This window comes from Salmo salar, chromosome ssa02, assembly GCF_905237065.1.
Source record: "Salmo salar chromosome ssa02, Ssal_v3.1, whole genome shotgun sequence".
In the NCBI taxonomy this organism is placed as follows: domain Eukaryota; kingdom Metazoa; phylum Chordata; class Actinopteri; order Salmoniformes; family Salmonidae; genus Salmo; species Salmo salar.
This window is the reverse complement of record NC_059443.1, coordinates 42342321-42356981: the sequence shown is the minus strand read 5'-3', so window position 1 is coordinate 42356981 and position 14661 is coordinate 42342321. Positions and strand designations below refer to the sequence as shown.

Below are 14661 nucleotides of genomic sequence, written 5' to 3'. Positions count from 1 at the left end.
TGTATATCAATGACATTCTGATATACTCCGCTACACGAGCCGAGCATGTGTCCCTGGTGCACAGGGTGCTTGGACGACTGTTGGAGACTTAGAGAAACCTGTACGTCAAGGCTGAGAAATGCCTGTTCTTTCAGCAGGCCGTCTCCTTCCTAGGGTATTGCATTTCCACCTCAGGGGTGGAGATGGAGAGTGACCACATTTCAGCCGTGCGTAATTGGCCGACTCCCACCACGGTAAAGGAGGTGCAGAGGTTTTTAGGGTTTGCCAATTACTACCGGAGATTAATCCGGGGTTTTGGCCAGGTGGCGGTTCCCATTACCTCACTGCTGAAGGGGGGTCCTGTACGTTTGCAGTGGTCGGCTGAGGCGGACAGGGCTTTTGGGCACCTAAGGGCTCTGTTTACCTCGGCTCCCGTGCTGGCTCATCCGGATCTCTCTTTGGCGTTCATAGTGGAGGTGGACGCGTCCGAGGCTGGGATAGGAGCTGTGCTCTCTCAGCGCTCGGGCACGCCACCTAAGCTCCGCCCCGTGCCTTCTTCTCGAAGAAGCTCAGCCTGGCGGAGCGGATCTCTGATGTGGGGGACCGGGAGTTGTTGGCTGTGGTTAAGGCTTTGAAGGCGTGGAGACATTGGCTTGAGGGGGCTAAACACCCTTTTCTCATCTGGACTGACCACCACAACCTGGAGTACATCCGGGCAGCGAGGAGACTGAATCCTTGTCAGGCAAGGTGGGCCATGTTTTTTACCTGTTTTGTATTCACCCTGTTCGACAGACCAGGTTCCAAAATGTGAAGGCAGACGCACTGTCCCGGCTGTATGACACAGAGGAGCGGCCCATGGATCAGACTCCCATACCCCCGGCCTCCTGCCTGGTAGCGCCGGTCGTGTGGGAGCTGGACGTGGACATTGAGCAGGCGTTACATACAGAACTCACTCCCCTCCAGTGTCCCGTCGGGCGTCTGTACGTTCCGTCTGCTGTTCGTGACCAGTTGATCTATTGGGCCCACATGTCACCCTCCTCATGTCATCCGGGGATCGGTCGGACGGTGCGCTGTCTGAGTGAGAAGTACTGGTGGCCTACCTTGGCAAAGGGCGTGAGGGTTGATGTTTCCTCCTGCTCTGTTTGTGCCCAGTGTAAGGCTCCTAGACACCTGCCCAGAGGGAAGCTACATCCCTTACCCGTTCCACAACAGCCTTGGTCACACCTGTCGGTGGATTTTCTGACCGATCTTCCTCGATCCTGGTCGTTGTGGATCGTTTCTCTAAGTCTTGTCATCTCCTCCCTCTGCTCGGTCTCCCTATGGCCCTACAGACTGCGGAGGCCTTGTTTACGCACGTCTTCCGGCACTACGGGGTGCCTGAGGATATAGTGTCTGATCGAGGTCCCCAGCTCACTTCGAGAGTCTGGAGGGCATTCATGGAACATCTGGGGGTCTCGATCAGCCTTACCTCAGGTTTTCACCCCGAGAGTAATGGGCAGGTGGAGAGAGTGAACCAGGATGTGGGCAGGTTTCTGCGGTGGCGGCGTTCATGCCCTGGGCAGAGATGGCGCAGAACTCGCTGCGCCACTCCTCCACCAACCTCTCCCCCTTCCAGTGCATATTGGGGTACCAGCCGGTTCTGGCGCCGTGGCATCAGAGTCAGACCAAGGCTCCTGCGGTGGACGACTGGTTCAGGCACGCGGTGGAGACATGGGAAGCCGCCCATGTTCACCTCCAGTGGGCTGCGCTGCGCAAAAAAAACAGCGCGGACCATCACTGCAGTGTTGGACCCTTCAATGCTGCGGGAGTTCCACCGTCTCCGGCCGGATCGCCCTGCGCCTTGCCCTCTGGATCGTCCCCGAGGCCGGTGTCGGCGCGCAGCTGGAGCCGCACGTCAAGGGGGGGTGTACTGTCATGACTTCCGCCGAAGTCGGCTCCTCTCCTTGTTTGGGCGGCGTTCGACGGTCGACGTCACCGGTCTTCTAGCCATCGCCACTCCATTTTTCATTGTTCCATGTGTTGTGTCTTGTTTCCCCGCACACCTGGTTTACGTTCCCTAATCACACTACATATATATTCCCTCTGTTCCCCCCATGTCTTTGTGTAAACTTGTTTTGTTACGTGTTTTGTGTGACGCCCCAGGCTGGTTTTTCCCTGGGTACCATGTTTAACCCGAAGTATGTTTAATTGTTAAACATTTTGCATCATTGTGACTGTTGTCGCACTTTTCACTTTTGCCATTGGCTGGAGGTTTTTTGACACAGTTGCGTCCGTCTGTTGTTGCTTCTGCCAAATAAAGTGTGCGCCTGATCACAACTCTCTGCTCTCCTGCACCTGACTTCTATACCAGTAGCACACAACCTGACAATACCGCTCAGGAAGGAGACACGTTCTGTCTCCTAGAGATGAACGTACTTGGTGCGAAAAGTGCCATCCCAATCCCATCAATCCCAGAACAACAACAAAATACCTTGTGAAGATGCTGAAGGAAACAGGTACAAAGGTATCTATATCCACAGTAAAACAAGTCCTATATCAACATAACCTGAAAGGCCACTCAGAAAGGAAGAAGCCACTGCTCCAAAACCGCAATAAAAAAGCCAGACTACGGTTTGCAACTGCACATGGGGACAAAGATTGTACTTTTTGGAGAAATGTCCTCTGGTCTGATGAAACAAAAATAGAACTGTTTGGCCATAATGACCATCGTTATGTTCCAAGGAAAAAGGGGGAGGCTTGCAAGTCGAAGAACACCATCCCAACCGTGAAGCACGGGAGTGGCAACATCATGTTGTGGGGGTGCTTTGCTGCAGGAGGGACTGGTGCACTTCACAAAATAGATGGCATCATGAGGGAGGAAAATTGTGTGGATATATTGAAACAACATCTCAAGATATCAGTCAGGAAGTTAAAGCTTAGTCGCAAATGGGTCTTCCAAATGGACAATGATCCCAAGTATACTTCTAAAGTTGTGGCAAAATGGCTTAAGGACAACAAAGTCAAGGTATTGGAGTGGCCATCACAAAGCCCTGACCTCAATCCCATAGAATATTTGTGGGCAGAACTGAAAAAGCGTGTGCAAGCAAGGAGGCCTAAAAACCTGACCCAGTTACACCAGCTCCGTCAGGAGTAATGGGCCAAAATTCACCCAACTTATTGTGAGAAGCTCGTGGAAGGCTACCTAGAACGTTTGACCCAAGTTAAACAATTTAAAGGCAATGCTACCGAACTCTAATTGAGTGTATGTAAACTTCTGACCCACTGGGAATGTGATGAAAGAAATAAAAGTTGAAATAAATCATTCTCTCTAATATTATTTTGACATTTCACATTCTTAAAATAAAGTGGGGATCCTAACTGACCTAAGACAGGGAATTTTTACTAGGATTAAATGTCAGGAATTGTGAAAAACTGAGTTTAAATGTATTTGGCTAAGGTGTATGTAAACTTCCAACTTCAACTGTATATACTTTCAACAGACCCTACTGATTATTTCCTACAGTGCTTTTCCTGTGGCACCAAGAATAGTTTTTGCTCTATAGGCCAATATGTATTCCATATACATTGATGCACATTGTGGCCAATGAAATGCGTGGAGGAAAAGTCCAGCAACACCCCGTATTATTCAGAGCCCCATGAAATAACACCATATATAGATTCTACAGACCCTACCGAGTACTCCCAACCCCACTTTTACATCGGCACAAATAATAGTTTTTCCTGTACATTGCTTTATATGTACCATATAGTATCCAGGCACACCATTTTAAGCTGACCATAGTAAAAGTCCAGCAACACTTCCTATAACCTACCTGTTTGTTCAAACTCATCTGTTTTGTATTCTAGGGACTGTAGTTGGTAAGTTGACTGGACCAATCAATAGTTTGTTCTGTACATTGCAATTTGTTTGTACAATACAAAAAAAATACTGTTACTTTTCTTAAACATCACATTTTAAAATTGCATTATTCAACAATAGTACCAGTAAATAAACTAGAATAATACTATAAAAATTATATTTTTTACATTTCAGATTTATTTACTAGTAGGCTATTATTATGTTCTTGATATTAATTTACTTAAGCTCCAACCATTTCTTAATGTGCTCCACCTTATAGTTTTCTTTATCTTATATAAAGTAGTAATTCTCTTTAGTTTATATTTCCCCCATGTAGTTATAATTTTACATTATGCACTATGCAAAGCTGCAAAAAATATTGATTTCGTATCATGTCTCAGCCTCCAGTATTTATGCTGCAGTAGTTTATGTGTCGGGGGGCTAGGGTCAGTCTGTTACATCTGGAGTATTTCTCTTGTCTTATCCGGTGTCCTGTGTGAATTTAAATATGCTCTCTCTAATTCTCTCTTTCTCTCTTTCTGTCTTTCTCTCGGAGGACCTGAGCCCTAGGACCATGCCTCAGGACTACCTGGTATGATGACTCCTTGCTGTCCCCAGTCCACCTGGCCGTGCTGCTGCTCCAGTTTCAACTGTTCTGCCTGCGGCTATGGAACCCTGACCTGTTCACCGGACGTGCTTGTTGCACCCTCGACAACTACTATGATTATTATTATTTGACCATGCTGGTCATTTATGAACATTTTAACATCTTGACCATGTTCTGTTATAATATCCACCCTGCACAGCCGGAAGAGGACTGGCCACCCCTCATAGCCTGGTTCCTCTCTAGGTTTCTTCCTAGGTTTTTGGCCTTTCTAGGGAGTTTTTCCTAGGGAGTTTTTCCTAGCCACCGTGCTTCTTTCACATGCTTTGCTTGCTGTTTGGGGTTTTAGGCTGGGTTTCTGTACAGCACTTTGAGATATCAGCTGATGTACGAAGGGCTATATAAATAAATTTGATTTGATTTGATTTGATCATGGAAATCATGGACTTTTATTTTGAAGGCAAATTCAGAAAACCGGAAGTCTAAACGTGGATCGTCTCAAGCTAGTTTTGCTGCCATGATGTTAATCATGGAGTTTCTAAACCCAGAGGTGCAGCATTGTGAAGTCAATGAGAGAAGTGAAACATTCTTCCTTAGTTGTTCATTTTATTGAAATCTAATGGCACAAACTCGATTTGAGCCAACGTCTGTAGTAGTTGGACATGTTATTACTACAACCTCGTGAAAGTGGCAAACTGACACGTTGTCATTTTTGTCAAAAACGACTTTATATTTAAGGAGTGTCTTTTACGACCTGCACATGCGCAGTTTGGTGCCAGACGACAGACCTGATGATGTGATTCTATGCAGGAGTTTAGCTAGCCAACATCGCCATGACGTCGCCTACAAGTGTGATCATGGATTTCTATTAGAGAAGCAGTTTTAGCCTATCTTCATACTGTAGTCTTTGCGCTAATGAGGTGAAGTCCACAGTATGAGTCATAATACCCATAAACCTAGCGGTCAAACAGGGAAATGTTTCAATTGTTTTTCCACCATTCATTTTTCCCATAGGGGATTTTATAAACACTTAAAATAAGGGCTGTGTTTCCTGTAGGCTTACCATGGTGTGAAGTTTTGATAACTGTGTCAATCTCTCTAGGACAAGGTTACTTTTATCAATGTATTTGCCTGTATTTCCCTGCCAAAAATGAAACGCTAATTAGCTTCTAATGTGGCTACCATAAACTACAAATGCCATGATGATCTGGACGAGACTGCCGAATCAAGGCAAAAGTAAGAATCTCTGGATTAACTATCTAATGTTAGCTAAATGTAGTAAAGAATAAATTGGCTAAATTTCTTACAATTTTTACAATTCTGTTAACTGTCTTGTGCAAGTTATAAATTGACACAATACCTGTTAGCAAAGGTGTCAGGTAGAGATGACGTGCAGGAGCTTGCAGGGATGTGTACTTTTGCATGATGTGTACTTTTGCATGATGTGTACTTTGACGCAAATCGGCATTTGAGTCAGAGTACAGAAAGACGGAAATATTGATAAGTCACCTTGTCCAAGAGAGATTTGCATGGTAATCAAAACGTCACGCCAGGGTAAGCCTACATGAAACACAGCACTCATTTTAAGCATTTCTAAAATCCCCTATGAGAAAAAAATTTATGTGGAAAAATGATTGGAACCATTTCCCTGTTTTCTGGCTTTATTTGGCCCCCCTCCATGTTTTCTGAGCAAAATAAAATTACAAAAATGTGTGTGGAATTTTCATTGTTGGACATAACAGACTGTAAAAACACCAGTAAATCAGCTCCAAGTGATTTTAACATTTGTAGACACGTGATTGTCTACAAATGTAAGCTAGGTTTGAAATCATGATGTTCTTGCAGTCAATTTGCAGTCTCAAATCAAATCTTATTTGTCACGTGTCGAATACAACAAGTGTAGACCTTACAGTGAAATGCTTTCTTACAAGCCCTTAACCAACAATGCAGTTTTAAGAAAAATAAGTGTTAAGTAAAAAATAAATAAATTATAATAACAAAAGAGCAGCAGTAAAATAACAATAGCGAGCCTATATATAGGGGGTACCGGTACAGAGTCAATGTGCGGTTAGTGGAGGTAATTGAGGTAATATGTACATGCAGGTAGAGTTAAAGTGACTATGCATAGATAATAAACAGAGCAGCAGCAGCGTAAAAGAGGGGGGTGGGGGAAATGCAAATAGTCTGGGTAGCTATTTGATTAGCTGTTCAGGAGTCTTATGGCTTGGGGTTAGAAGCTGTTAAGAAGCCTTTTGGACCTAGACTTGGAGCTGCGGTACCGCTTGCCGTGCGGTAGTTACAAACATATTTGTAATTATGTTCTGGCCCCCCCGACCTTCGCTCCAGAAAAAGTCGGCCCGCGCCTGAATCTAGTTGACTATCCCTGACCTACAATATTATGTTTTTCTAAGTAGTGAGAACACTAGGGAGCAGGCAATGTTGAAAAGTAATCTTTAGACATGTTATACTGTTCTTAAATGTATACTGAACAAAAATATAAACACAACATATAACAATTTCAAAGATTTGACTGAGTTACAGTTCATAAAAGGAAATCAGTCAATTGAAATAAATTCATTAGGACCTAATCTATGAATTTTACATGACTAGGCAGGGGCACAGCCATGGGTGAGCCTGGGAGGGCATAGGTCCACACACTGGGGAGCCAGGCCCAGCCAATTAGAATTTGTTTTTCCCCACAAAAGAGCTTTATTACTAAAAAAATACTCCTCAGCACCCCACTAACAGGAATGTAAAGAAATTTGAAATAAATAAGCTTTTTGTGTGTAAGGAACAATTATGGGATCTTTTATTTTAGCTCATGAAACATGGGACCAACACTTTACATGTCGCATTTATATTTTTGATCAGTATAGTTTTATAATTGACTAAAACAAGCAGACAACAAGAAAATTGCATTTGAAAGAAGTCAAGTTTTTGCTGTGAACCAATGGGGTAACCACAGGTTGTTTCCCCAGGGGTGGGAAGGGTCACAATGTTCTATCTAATAGCGACTGAGTCTATCCCAGCTGCACTCGGATAGGGAGAAACTCATAAAAAAAACACAAGAACAGAAACTCTTCTCCTTCCTGCCATTTACCACGCAATTAATTCTACGTGCATCGACCACTCCATGAATCTTATTACCATTGAGCAGTGTCATATTCTTCCGCTACTCCAGAAATGGCAGGTGCCCTGTTTCGAAGATCAAAGCACGACACATGATATTCATCAGTTCCAGTGAGATCAACAGATGCACAAGTCCACTTCTTGTGATTTTACCCATTGCTTTCTTCACTAGTTTTGATATTTTTATATTTGTCATTTAGCAGACACCGTTATCCAAAGCAACTTACAGTAGTGGCGGGATACATTTCTGTCATTTCTCCCCACACTAGCCCCCCATGTGAATCAAACCCACAACCCTGGCGTTACAAGTGCCATGCTCTCCCAACTGAGCAACACGGGACCCCTAAGTTGGGGTCCACACAGATCCACTAAGTTGGGATGTCTTGTTTACCCCCAAAACGCATTCTTACTAGATACGATGGGGTATCTGCAGCACTAAACACATTTACTACAACAACATTGCTCCCCTTTCCATTCTTTTGGACAAAAGTCCACTCATCCTTTTTCCCACCACCCTCGTATTCAAGCTCCACATCCATTTCCGCCGTGTGTCGGCCACCAGGCAAATATCTATTCATATGACATATTTATCATCCAGTAGTCGGCGCAATTTGCAAAGTATCTGACCAGAGATCTACTGATATGAGTAGCATCAGAGATATGGAATGCCCAGAGTCACTTGAAATAAATACATATCAGTCGAGAAATAATTAAACGTGGAAATTAAATAGATAAATTGAAAATGCAACACAAAAATAAATAAATAGCCTAGACCGATCAATTGGAAAAAAAGTGTATTTTATTAGCAAAAGTTGTATACAAAAATGTCAAATAACAATGAATGATGCCCCATATTGGTAATCTGGATAAAATACTGTCTAGTATAGAAGGTCTTGAAATTCTGACCCTCAATATCTAAGGGTTTTCAATCATCAGTAGGTTGGTGAGTGCCTTCCCTTCTTTGTGGGGCCACTCTTCTTTATGGAGCAATGGGAGTTGATGCTGGTTTGACTTCCCAATCAACTCTATCCTGCTTCTCCTGTCCATCAAACTCTGACACGTCCAATATCTTAGGAAGTGAAGAATAATGCATGGCTTAAGTCTTTGTAGAAAACAAAACTATATATAAAGTGCAGTTTTTCATTTATCTCGTTGCCTTCCCACTGGGCTCAGACATCAATTCAATGTTGGTTCAACATAATTTAATTGAAATTAAGTAGAAACAATGTTGATTCAACCAGTGTGTCCCCAGTGGGTTGCTACCTAAGTATTGTGCTATCTTATAGCCTTTCGAAGACTTCCTCATACCCCCAGTGCCCTTCACATCACTGTACCTGTAGAAGCCATCTGAAGCTGGTCAGGCCTATGCCACCCAACACACAGAAGATCTGTCCAAACGTATGAACAGAGAGGCCCAAAATACACATATTTTAGCCTCCTTCCTTATTTCAGCACTCCCATTGACCACTCCAACCTTCCTCCTCCAGACAGGTCCGCTCGATCCTGCGCTCTCCCCACTCCCAAGCTCAGTTAGTCGGGTAAGAGGTTCTCCAAACATGGCTCCAAACCAGGGTGTATACACATCTCTGATGGTATGGTGAGATCTTTGTCCAGTGGTGGCCTGTGTCATTGTCCAGTGTTGGTAGATATTTCTCAGAGCTGGCTGTGTGTCTATGTTGATAGGAGGGGTGCTGGCCCATTGCTTCAGGATCAAGGGGGGCATCAGGGTATCACAAACTGCCTAAACATCTGTAAAGAAAAAAACACCCATCCAGATAACAATATTGACAAACTTCATTTCGGAGATAAACTTCAAAGTAATTTGTCAATAGCGAAGTACAAATTGAAAAAAAAGCAACCTCCCCCAGGTCATTTGTGATGTTCCTTTTGATTGATTGGACTCTTGGAATTGGGTTGTTGTGGTGCTGCAATTAAGTGGCCTATGGTGTGACAGAAGGCAACATGTCATCCCTTTGTTAGATATGTCCATAGAATTAGTGACCTAATTCTATGGTCATGTCTAACAGAGACACAGTAGACTCATGCCAGTAGAGGGCACCCTCATACATTTGACTGATTTGACCCAAATGGGTTGGTTTCCTGAAGAGTACATTTTTTTTTTACCCTGGCCTAAACCCACTATAGGAGCGAGTCACACAGTAATAGCAATGCCTCAGCCTAAAAGTGGCATCACTTCTGTAATACTTTTCACTTTACTGCGTTAAATAACTGATGAGAGTGGCGCTTGCTCGTGTAAAACAGCTGCCTGGCAAATGTAGTTGGTGTGGTGAGGCGATCTTATTCCTTGGTAAAAGGGTGAAAAGGAACTGTTTATATCACATTCAGTGTCTATGTCATAGATTTCTGTTTTCAATTCAAAAAGCATTGAGCAAAACATGGGCTCATCAGTCACGTAAAACCATTGAAACGCTTCCTGGTCACGTTTGCTTCGAGCATACGAACCTTTTATCTCCTCTCCTTTTTTTTGTGCTGACTTTCTGTAGGTTATGCCTCTCTCTTCCAACAAATAATGAGTGAGCCGGGAGGAATGCGCTGCCTCTTCTGCTCCAAGTGCATGTAATCAGAGGACTTGCATTGACCTTACTCAGTGCCTGGTGAATCCCAGCCCATTTACTGTCTTCAGTAGAGTGCATGCAGACCTTGCTGGGGTTATTGATGATCGCCAGCGTTTCCAGGTGTTGTAGAAATTCTGCCTGTGCGCACCACGTCCTCCGTACACCTCCATCATTTTGACAGCAACTGAGGCCTGTGTCACTAGGGTATCAGTGCAATCCGTCACCTGCCTTGGGATGACTGAGCATGTGTACTTTTAGCTGAGGATACCGCTTAATAAATGACTAATTAAAAGATGGACATGTCACCTTTGAAAACATGCTCATACTTTACAGGTGTGTAGCAAGCAATCAATCTGTAAAACGATTTGCACTTTACGTTACTACAACAACACATCAGACATCATTTAGTGCTACATCATAAGGTCACTCAAATGTGCTTACTGAATAGATCAACTCACACAGACCAGAGCCAGTTGCATTGTGGTGGGGATGAATATCTACTGTCAGTGCTGCTTTGATCAATAGCGATCATTAGTTAGAAAGTCCTGAAAATATACTCACACACAGGACAGAGAGATTCACCGCTGCCTGCAGAGCCAGCAGGTGCAACTCTGTCTAGCATCCTTCATCTTGTCCCACTTTCCCCCTACAGACGCACTTAATCATCTCCCTTTCCCCATCTGCGATAAGCAGGAGAATCACACTAGCCCTACACTTAGTAACAGACGGGGGCAACGGAGCAGTGTCTTTCCCAAGAGTTCCCTGTAGATTTGTAAAGTTAATTTAAGACTAAATGGAAACTTACTGCAAATGTGATTTGGTTAACATTTTGAAAACATTTTTTATTGAGCAGCACAAAGGGGTTTTACATTTTTACATTTTAGTAATTTAGCAGACACTCTTATCCAGAGCGACTTACAGTAGTGAATGCATACATTTCATTTCATGCATTTTTTTTTTGTACTGGCCCCCCGTGGGAATCGAACCCACAACCCTGGCATTGCACACACCATGCTGGCATTGCAAACACCATGCTCTACCAACTGGTAAGTTATGCACATGAGTTTATACACCACACTAGATCCTGCTTCATCACTTCAATACCATATCACTTCTGCACTCTGGAAATATGTGCCCTTTCTTTCTTACCCTGTCACGTCTGGTTACAAAGTCAGTTAAGGATGAAAAGATGACTTAGTGCTGCGTGGAATCATTCAATCTTCCCAAAAGAGTAGACATTCAAGGTTAGTTTTGCAGTCAAGACCCTTCAGATAGGCAATATTGCTTTGGTTCTATATAGATGTGTCAATTAGACCCACAAAGTAGAATATAATAATACATACAACACCAAAGACAGATGGCAACTTGGTTAAATCTATGCAAGTTAGTAAAAATGTGGCCACAGTAAAAGAGGTATCAAGGATATGCAGGTACAATGAGCCCGGCTGTTCACACTTAAAACAGGCTCTCCATTTAAATAGCATAACTGTTCTGCAGTTTTATGCTTACATAAGTGATGTAATTATATTCAACATATTGTACAGAAATGTATGATACAGATAAGTCCCTCACAAATGTGAGCAGGGTTGGGCAGAAACGGATTATATGTAATCTGATTTAAAAACATGTACTTGTAATCAGTTATGTTACCAGCAAAAAAATATTGTAATCAGATTACAGATGCTTTTGAAAAACTAGATGATTACTTCTTGGATTACTTTCAAATTCAGAAAGGATGTTTGCTGTTTTCTCAATGACATTTAATTGAGCATTGATAAAAGCACAGGTTTAAGTTTGTTCCACCTGAGCGAGTCTGACCACAAGTCAGAGACCACATGTGTGTGTGTTGATCCTTTTTTGTCTACTTCTAATAAGGGGAAAGTAATCTGATTACATTACTGAGTTTGGGTAATCGAAAAGTTACATTACTGATTACAATTTTGGACAGGTAACTAGTAACTGTAACAGATTACATTTAGAAAGTAACCTACCCAACCCTGAATGCAAGTTCACTCCAGTCCAGTTCCATTCCAGGGAATGAGGAATCACAAATCCACTGAGATGGAGCCTGGTTTGAGCTGTGTGTCTGAGGGGATCTGAACTAAACAGGTGTCAGTGGGTAGCTGTGATAAGCGGTTATCGGAGTGAGCCTGTCCAAAACTACCGTTTGTCGGTTGCTTCTCTTCGACTCTGACGTCTTTTGAGAGGTATTCCCGGCGTGGGTCAGTGTCGATCTCATAGCGGTGTTGATACCCCTCTAACACGTCATGGCAGGCATCTCGCGTCTCCACCACCCACTTTTTAATACCTTGCCGGTTGAGGTAGAGCACAAAGAGGAAGACCATACCCACAAAGCCCAGCACCAGACCCAGGAGGACATAGGAGGTCTGCAGGGAGAGGTTGTCCCCCTCGTCTCTGATTCCGACCAGAGGTGGTGAAGTGACATGGCATCCGATAACTTGGACGCCGAGCCCTTGCAGGGGCCTGTCCTGAAACTCCCAGGGTGAGGCGCAGGTTAGGGCTTCTGCATCCCCCACCTGAGCCCGGGAGCTCTTGAGCCACACGGCAAAGTCTTGGATCTCACATGTGCAGACATAGGGGTTGTGGCTCAGCAGGATGCGGGGGACTTGCCCCAGCCTCTCCAGCTCCCCCAGAGCATCGCTTCCGAACGCCCTGAAAGAGTTGCGGGTCAGGTCGAGCAGCTCCAAGCGGCGCAGGCCAAAGAAGGTGCCGTTGTAGACCGATGCTAGGGAGTTGTTACCCAGGAGGAGGTGCTGCAGGCTGGGGAGATGGGAGAACATCCCTGGGGGTAGGAAGACCAGGCGGTTCCCGGAGAGGTCTAGGCTGTGCAGCCCTCCTAGGCCTCCCCAGCGCAGTGCAGTGGTGAGATCAGTTAGTGAGGTGTAGTTATAGAGGGAGTGGCTGAGGTTGAGCTCCTTTAGAGGACTCCCTGGGATGTTGAGGGCTTCAGGGTGGATGAGAGCCAGATGGTTGCAGCTCATGTCCAGGGAGCGCAGGTAAGAAAGGGTAGAGAAGCTGTGGGACGCAACCTCTGTGATCCTGGGAAGACAGATGTACCATGTTTACAGTCCCCAAACCGATTATTGGACTCAGAAGTAATGTTTGTGGAATTATTGTCATGCTCAAATAGGGGTATCTAAATATTTCATAAGTTGGTGTGATGGCATTCAGGAGAACATGGAATAATAATTTTGTTGTAGTTTAGAATCTTAACTCAAAGCTTCAGAAATGTATAGGCTAGTAAATACAAATGCATGTCTCAATGGTTGAAAATGTTGAATCTCTGAAACAGCAAGAATACAATTCTCTTTATTTATATATATTTTTTCTACCACTTTTTCTCCCCAATTTTGTGATATCCAATTAGTAGTTACAGTCTTGTCCCATCGCTGCAACTCCCGTACGGACTTGGGAGAGGCGAAGGTCGAGAGCCATGCATCCTCCAAAACACGACCTTGCCAAGCCGCACTGCTTCTTGACCCACTGCTCGCTTAACCCGGAAGCCAGCCACACCAATGTGTCGGAGGACGCACTGTACAACTGGCGACCAGAGTCAGTTTGCAGACGCCAGGCCCACCACAAGCAGTCGCTAGAGCGCGATGGGACAAGGACATCCCGGCCGGCCAAACCCTTCCCTAGCCCGGATGACGCTGGGCCAATTGTGCGCCGCCTCATGGTACTACCGGTCACGGCCGGCTGTGACACGGCCCGGGATTGAACCCGGGTCTGTAGCGACGCTTCAGAAAACAATTCTCTTTGATAAGAATATTTACTCACCTATTGTTGCTCAAAATGATGGTGGTGACATTTTTCAGTTCTTGAAACGTCTCTGATCCAATTCTGAATATATTATTTCCTGTGATGATCACATTCCTTGTGTATCCTGGAATATCTTGTGGTATGGCACGAAGATCCTTGGAGACGCATTTCACTGTGCGCGTGTCAGCAAAGCATCGGCAGCCAGATGGGCACTCCAAGCACTGGTGGAGCGCACAGAGTAGCGCACCAAAAAGTACAACGATCACCAAATTATGCATAACTCAACAGAAAAGTTATAAACTGATAAATACCAGAATATGCAGAAGGTGATGGTGAGTCATATTACGCCGTATCATGCACATCAATGAGTAAAAACAAACTCAGATTCCGGTATGAGGTGTTAGCCTTTCTTTAGATGCTGCCGAATGATTCCGGTTCCGGCCCAATGGTTTGTTTCTGCATTGAGTGAGTGAGAAGGATGTTTCATCCGCTGATCAGCAGGACCGGCGAATTGTTAGCTTGAGTTTAAATACCGGCGCAGAATCAAGGAGAGGAATAACGGTGAACGTTTTTTAAAGGCACAGACGCTAATAATATTAAACTAAACAGAACAGTAGACCTCTGTGGTGTCTTTGTGTGATATGATTTAACAGTTTATAAACAATGAACAAGTAGGCTATGCATATTATGTACATTTATTTATATTTGTTCCAATAAATGACAACACAAAACAGAGGGTAGTGCGGATGGCCCGC

At 44.2% G+C, this 14661-nt stretch overlaps 1 protein-coding gene across 1 annotated transcript; it reads right to left on the bottom strand.

The window, feature by feature from the left end:
* Positions 1 to 11099: 11099 nt before the first annotated feature.
* LOC106584664 (trophoblast glycoprotein-like) lies at positions 11100 to 14408 on the bottom strand. The gene is made up of 2 exons (XM_014170169.2): positions 13925 to 14408; positions 11100 to 13186 (listed from the first exon to the last, which is right to left on the bottom strand). Exons 1-2 carry the CDS (start codon positions 14182 to 14184, stop codon positions 12172 to 12174), a joined length of 1275 nt encoding a protein of 424 aa, XP_014025644.1. The 5' UTR covers positions 14185 to 14408; the 3' UTR covers positions 11100 to 12171.
* Positions 14409 to 14661: the final 253 nt, after the last annotated feature.

What these genes read in the sequence shown, in the direction of transcription:
- LOC106584664 (XM_014170169.2), bottom strand. Translation starts at nt 14,184, where the DNA reads ATGCATAATTTGGTGATCGTTGTACTTTTTGGTGCGCTACTCTGTGCG. An exon ending in ATCATTTTGAGCAACAATAG is followed by an intron (nt 13,187 to 13,924) that starts GTGAGTAAATAT and finishes CTGTCTTCCCAG; the next exon opens with GATCACAGAGGTTGCGTCCC.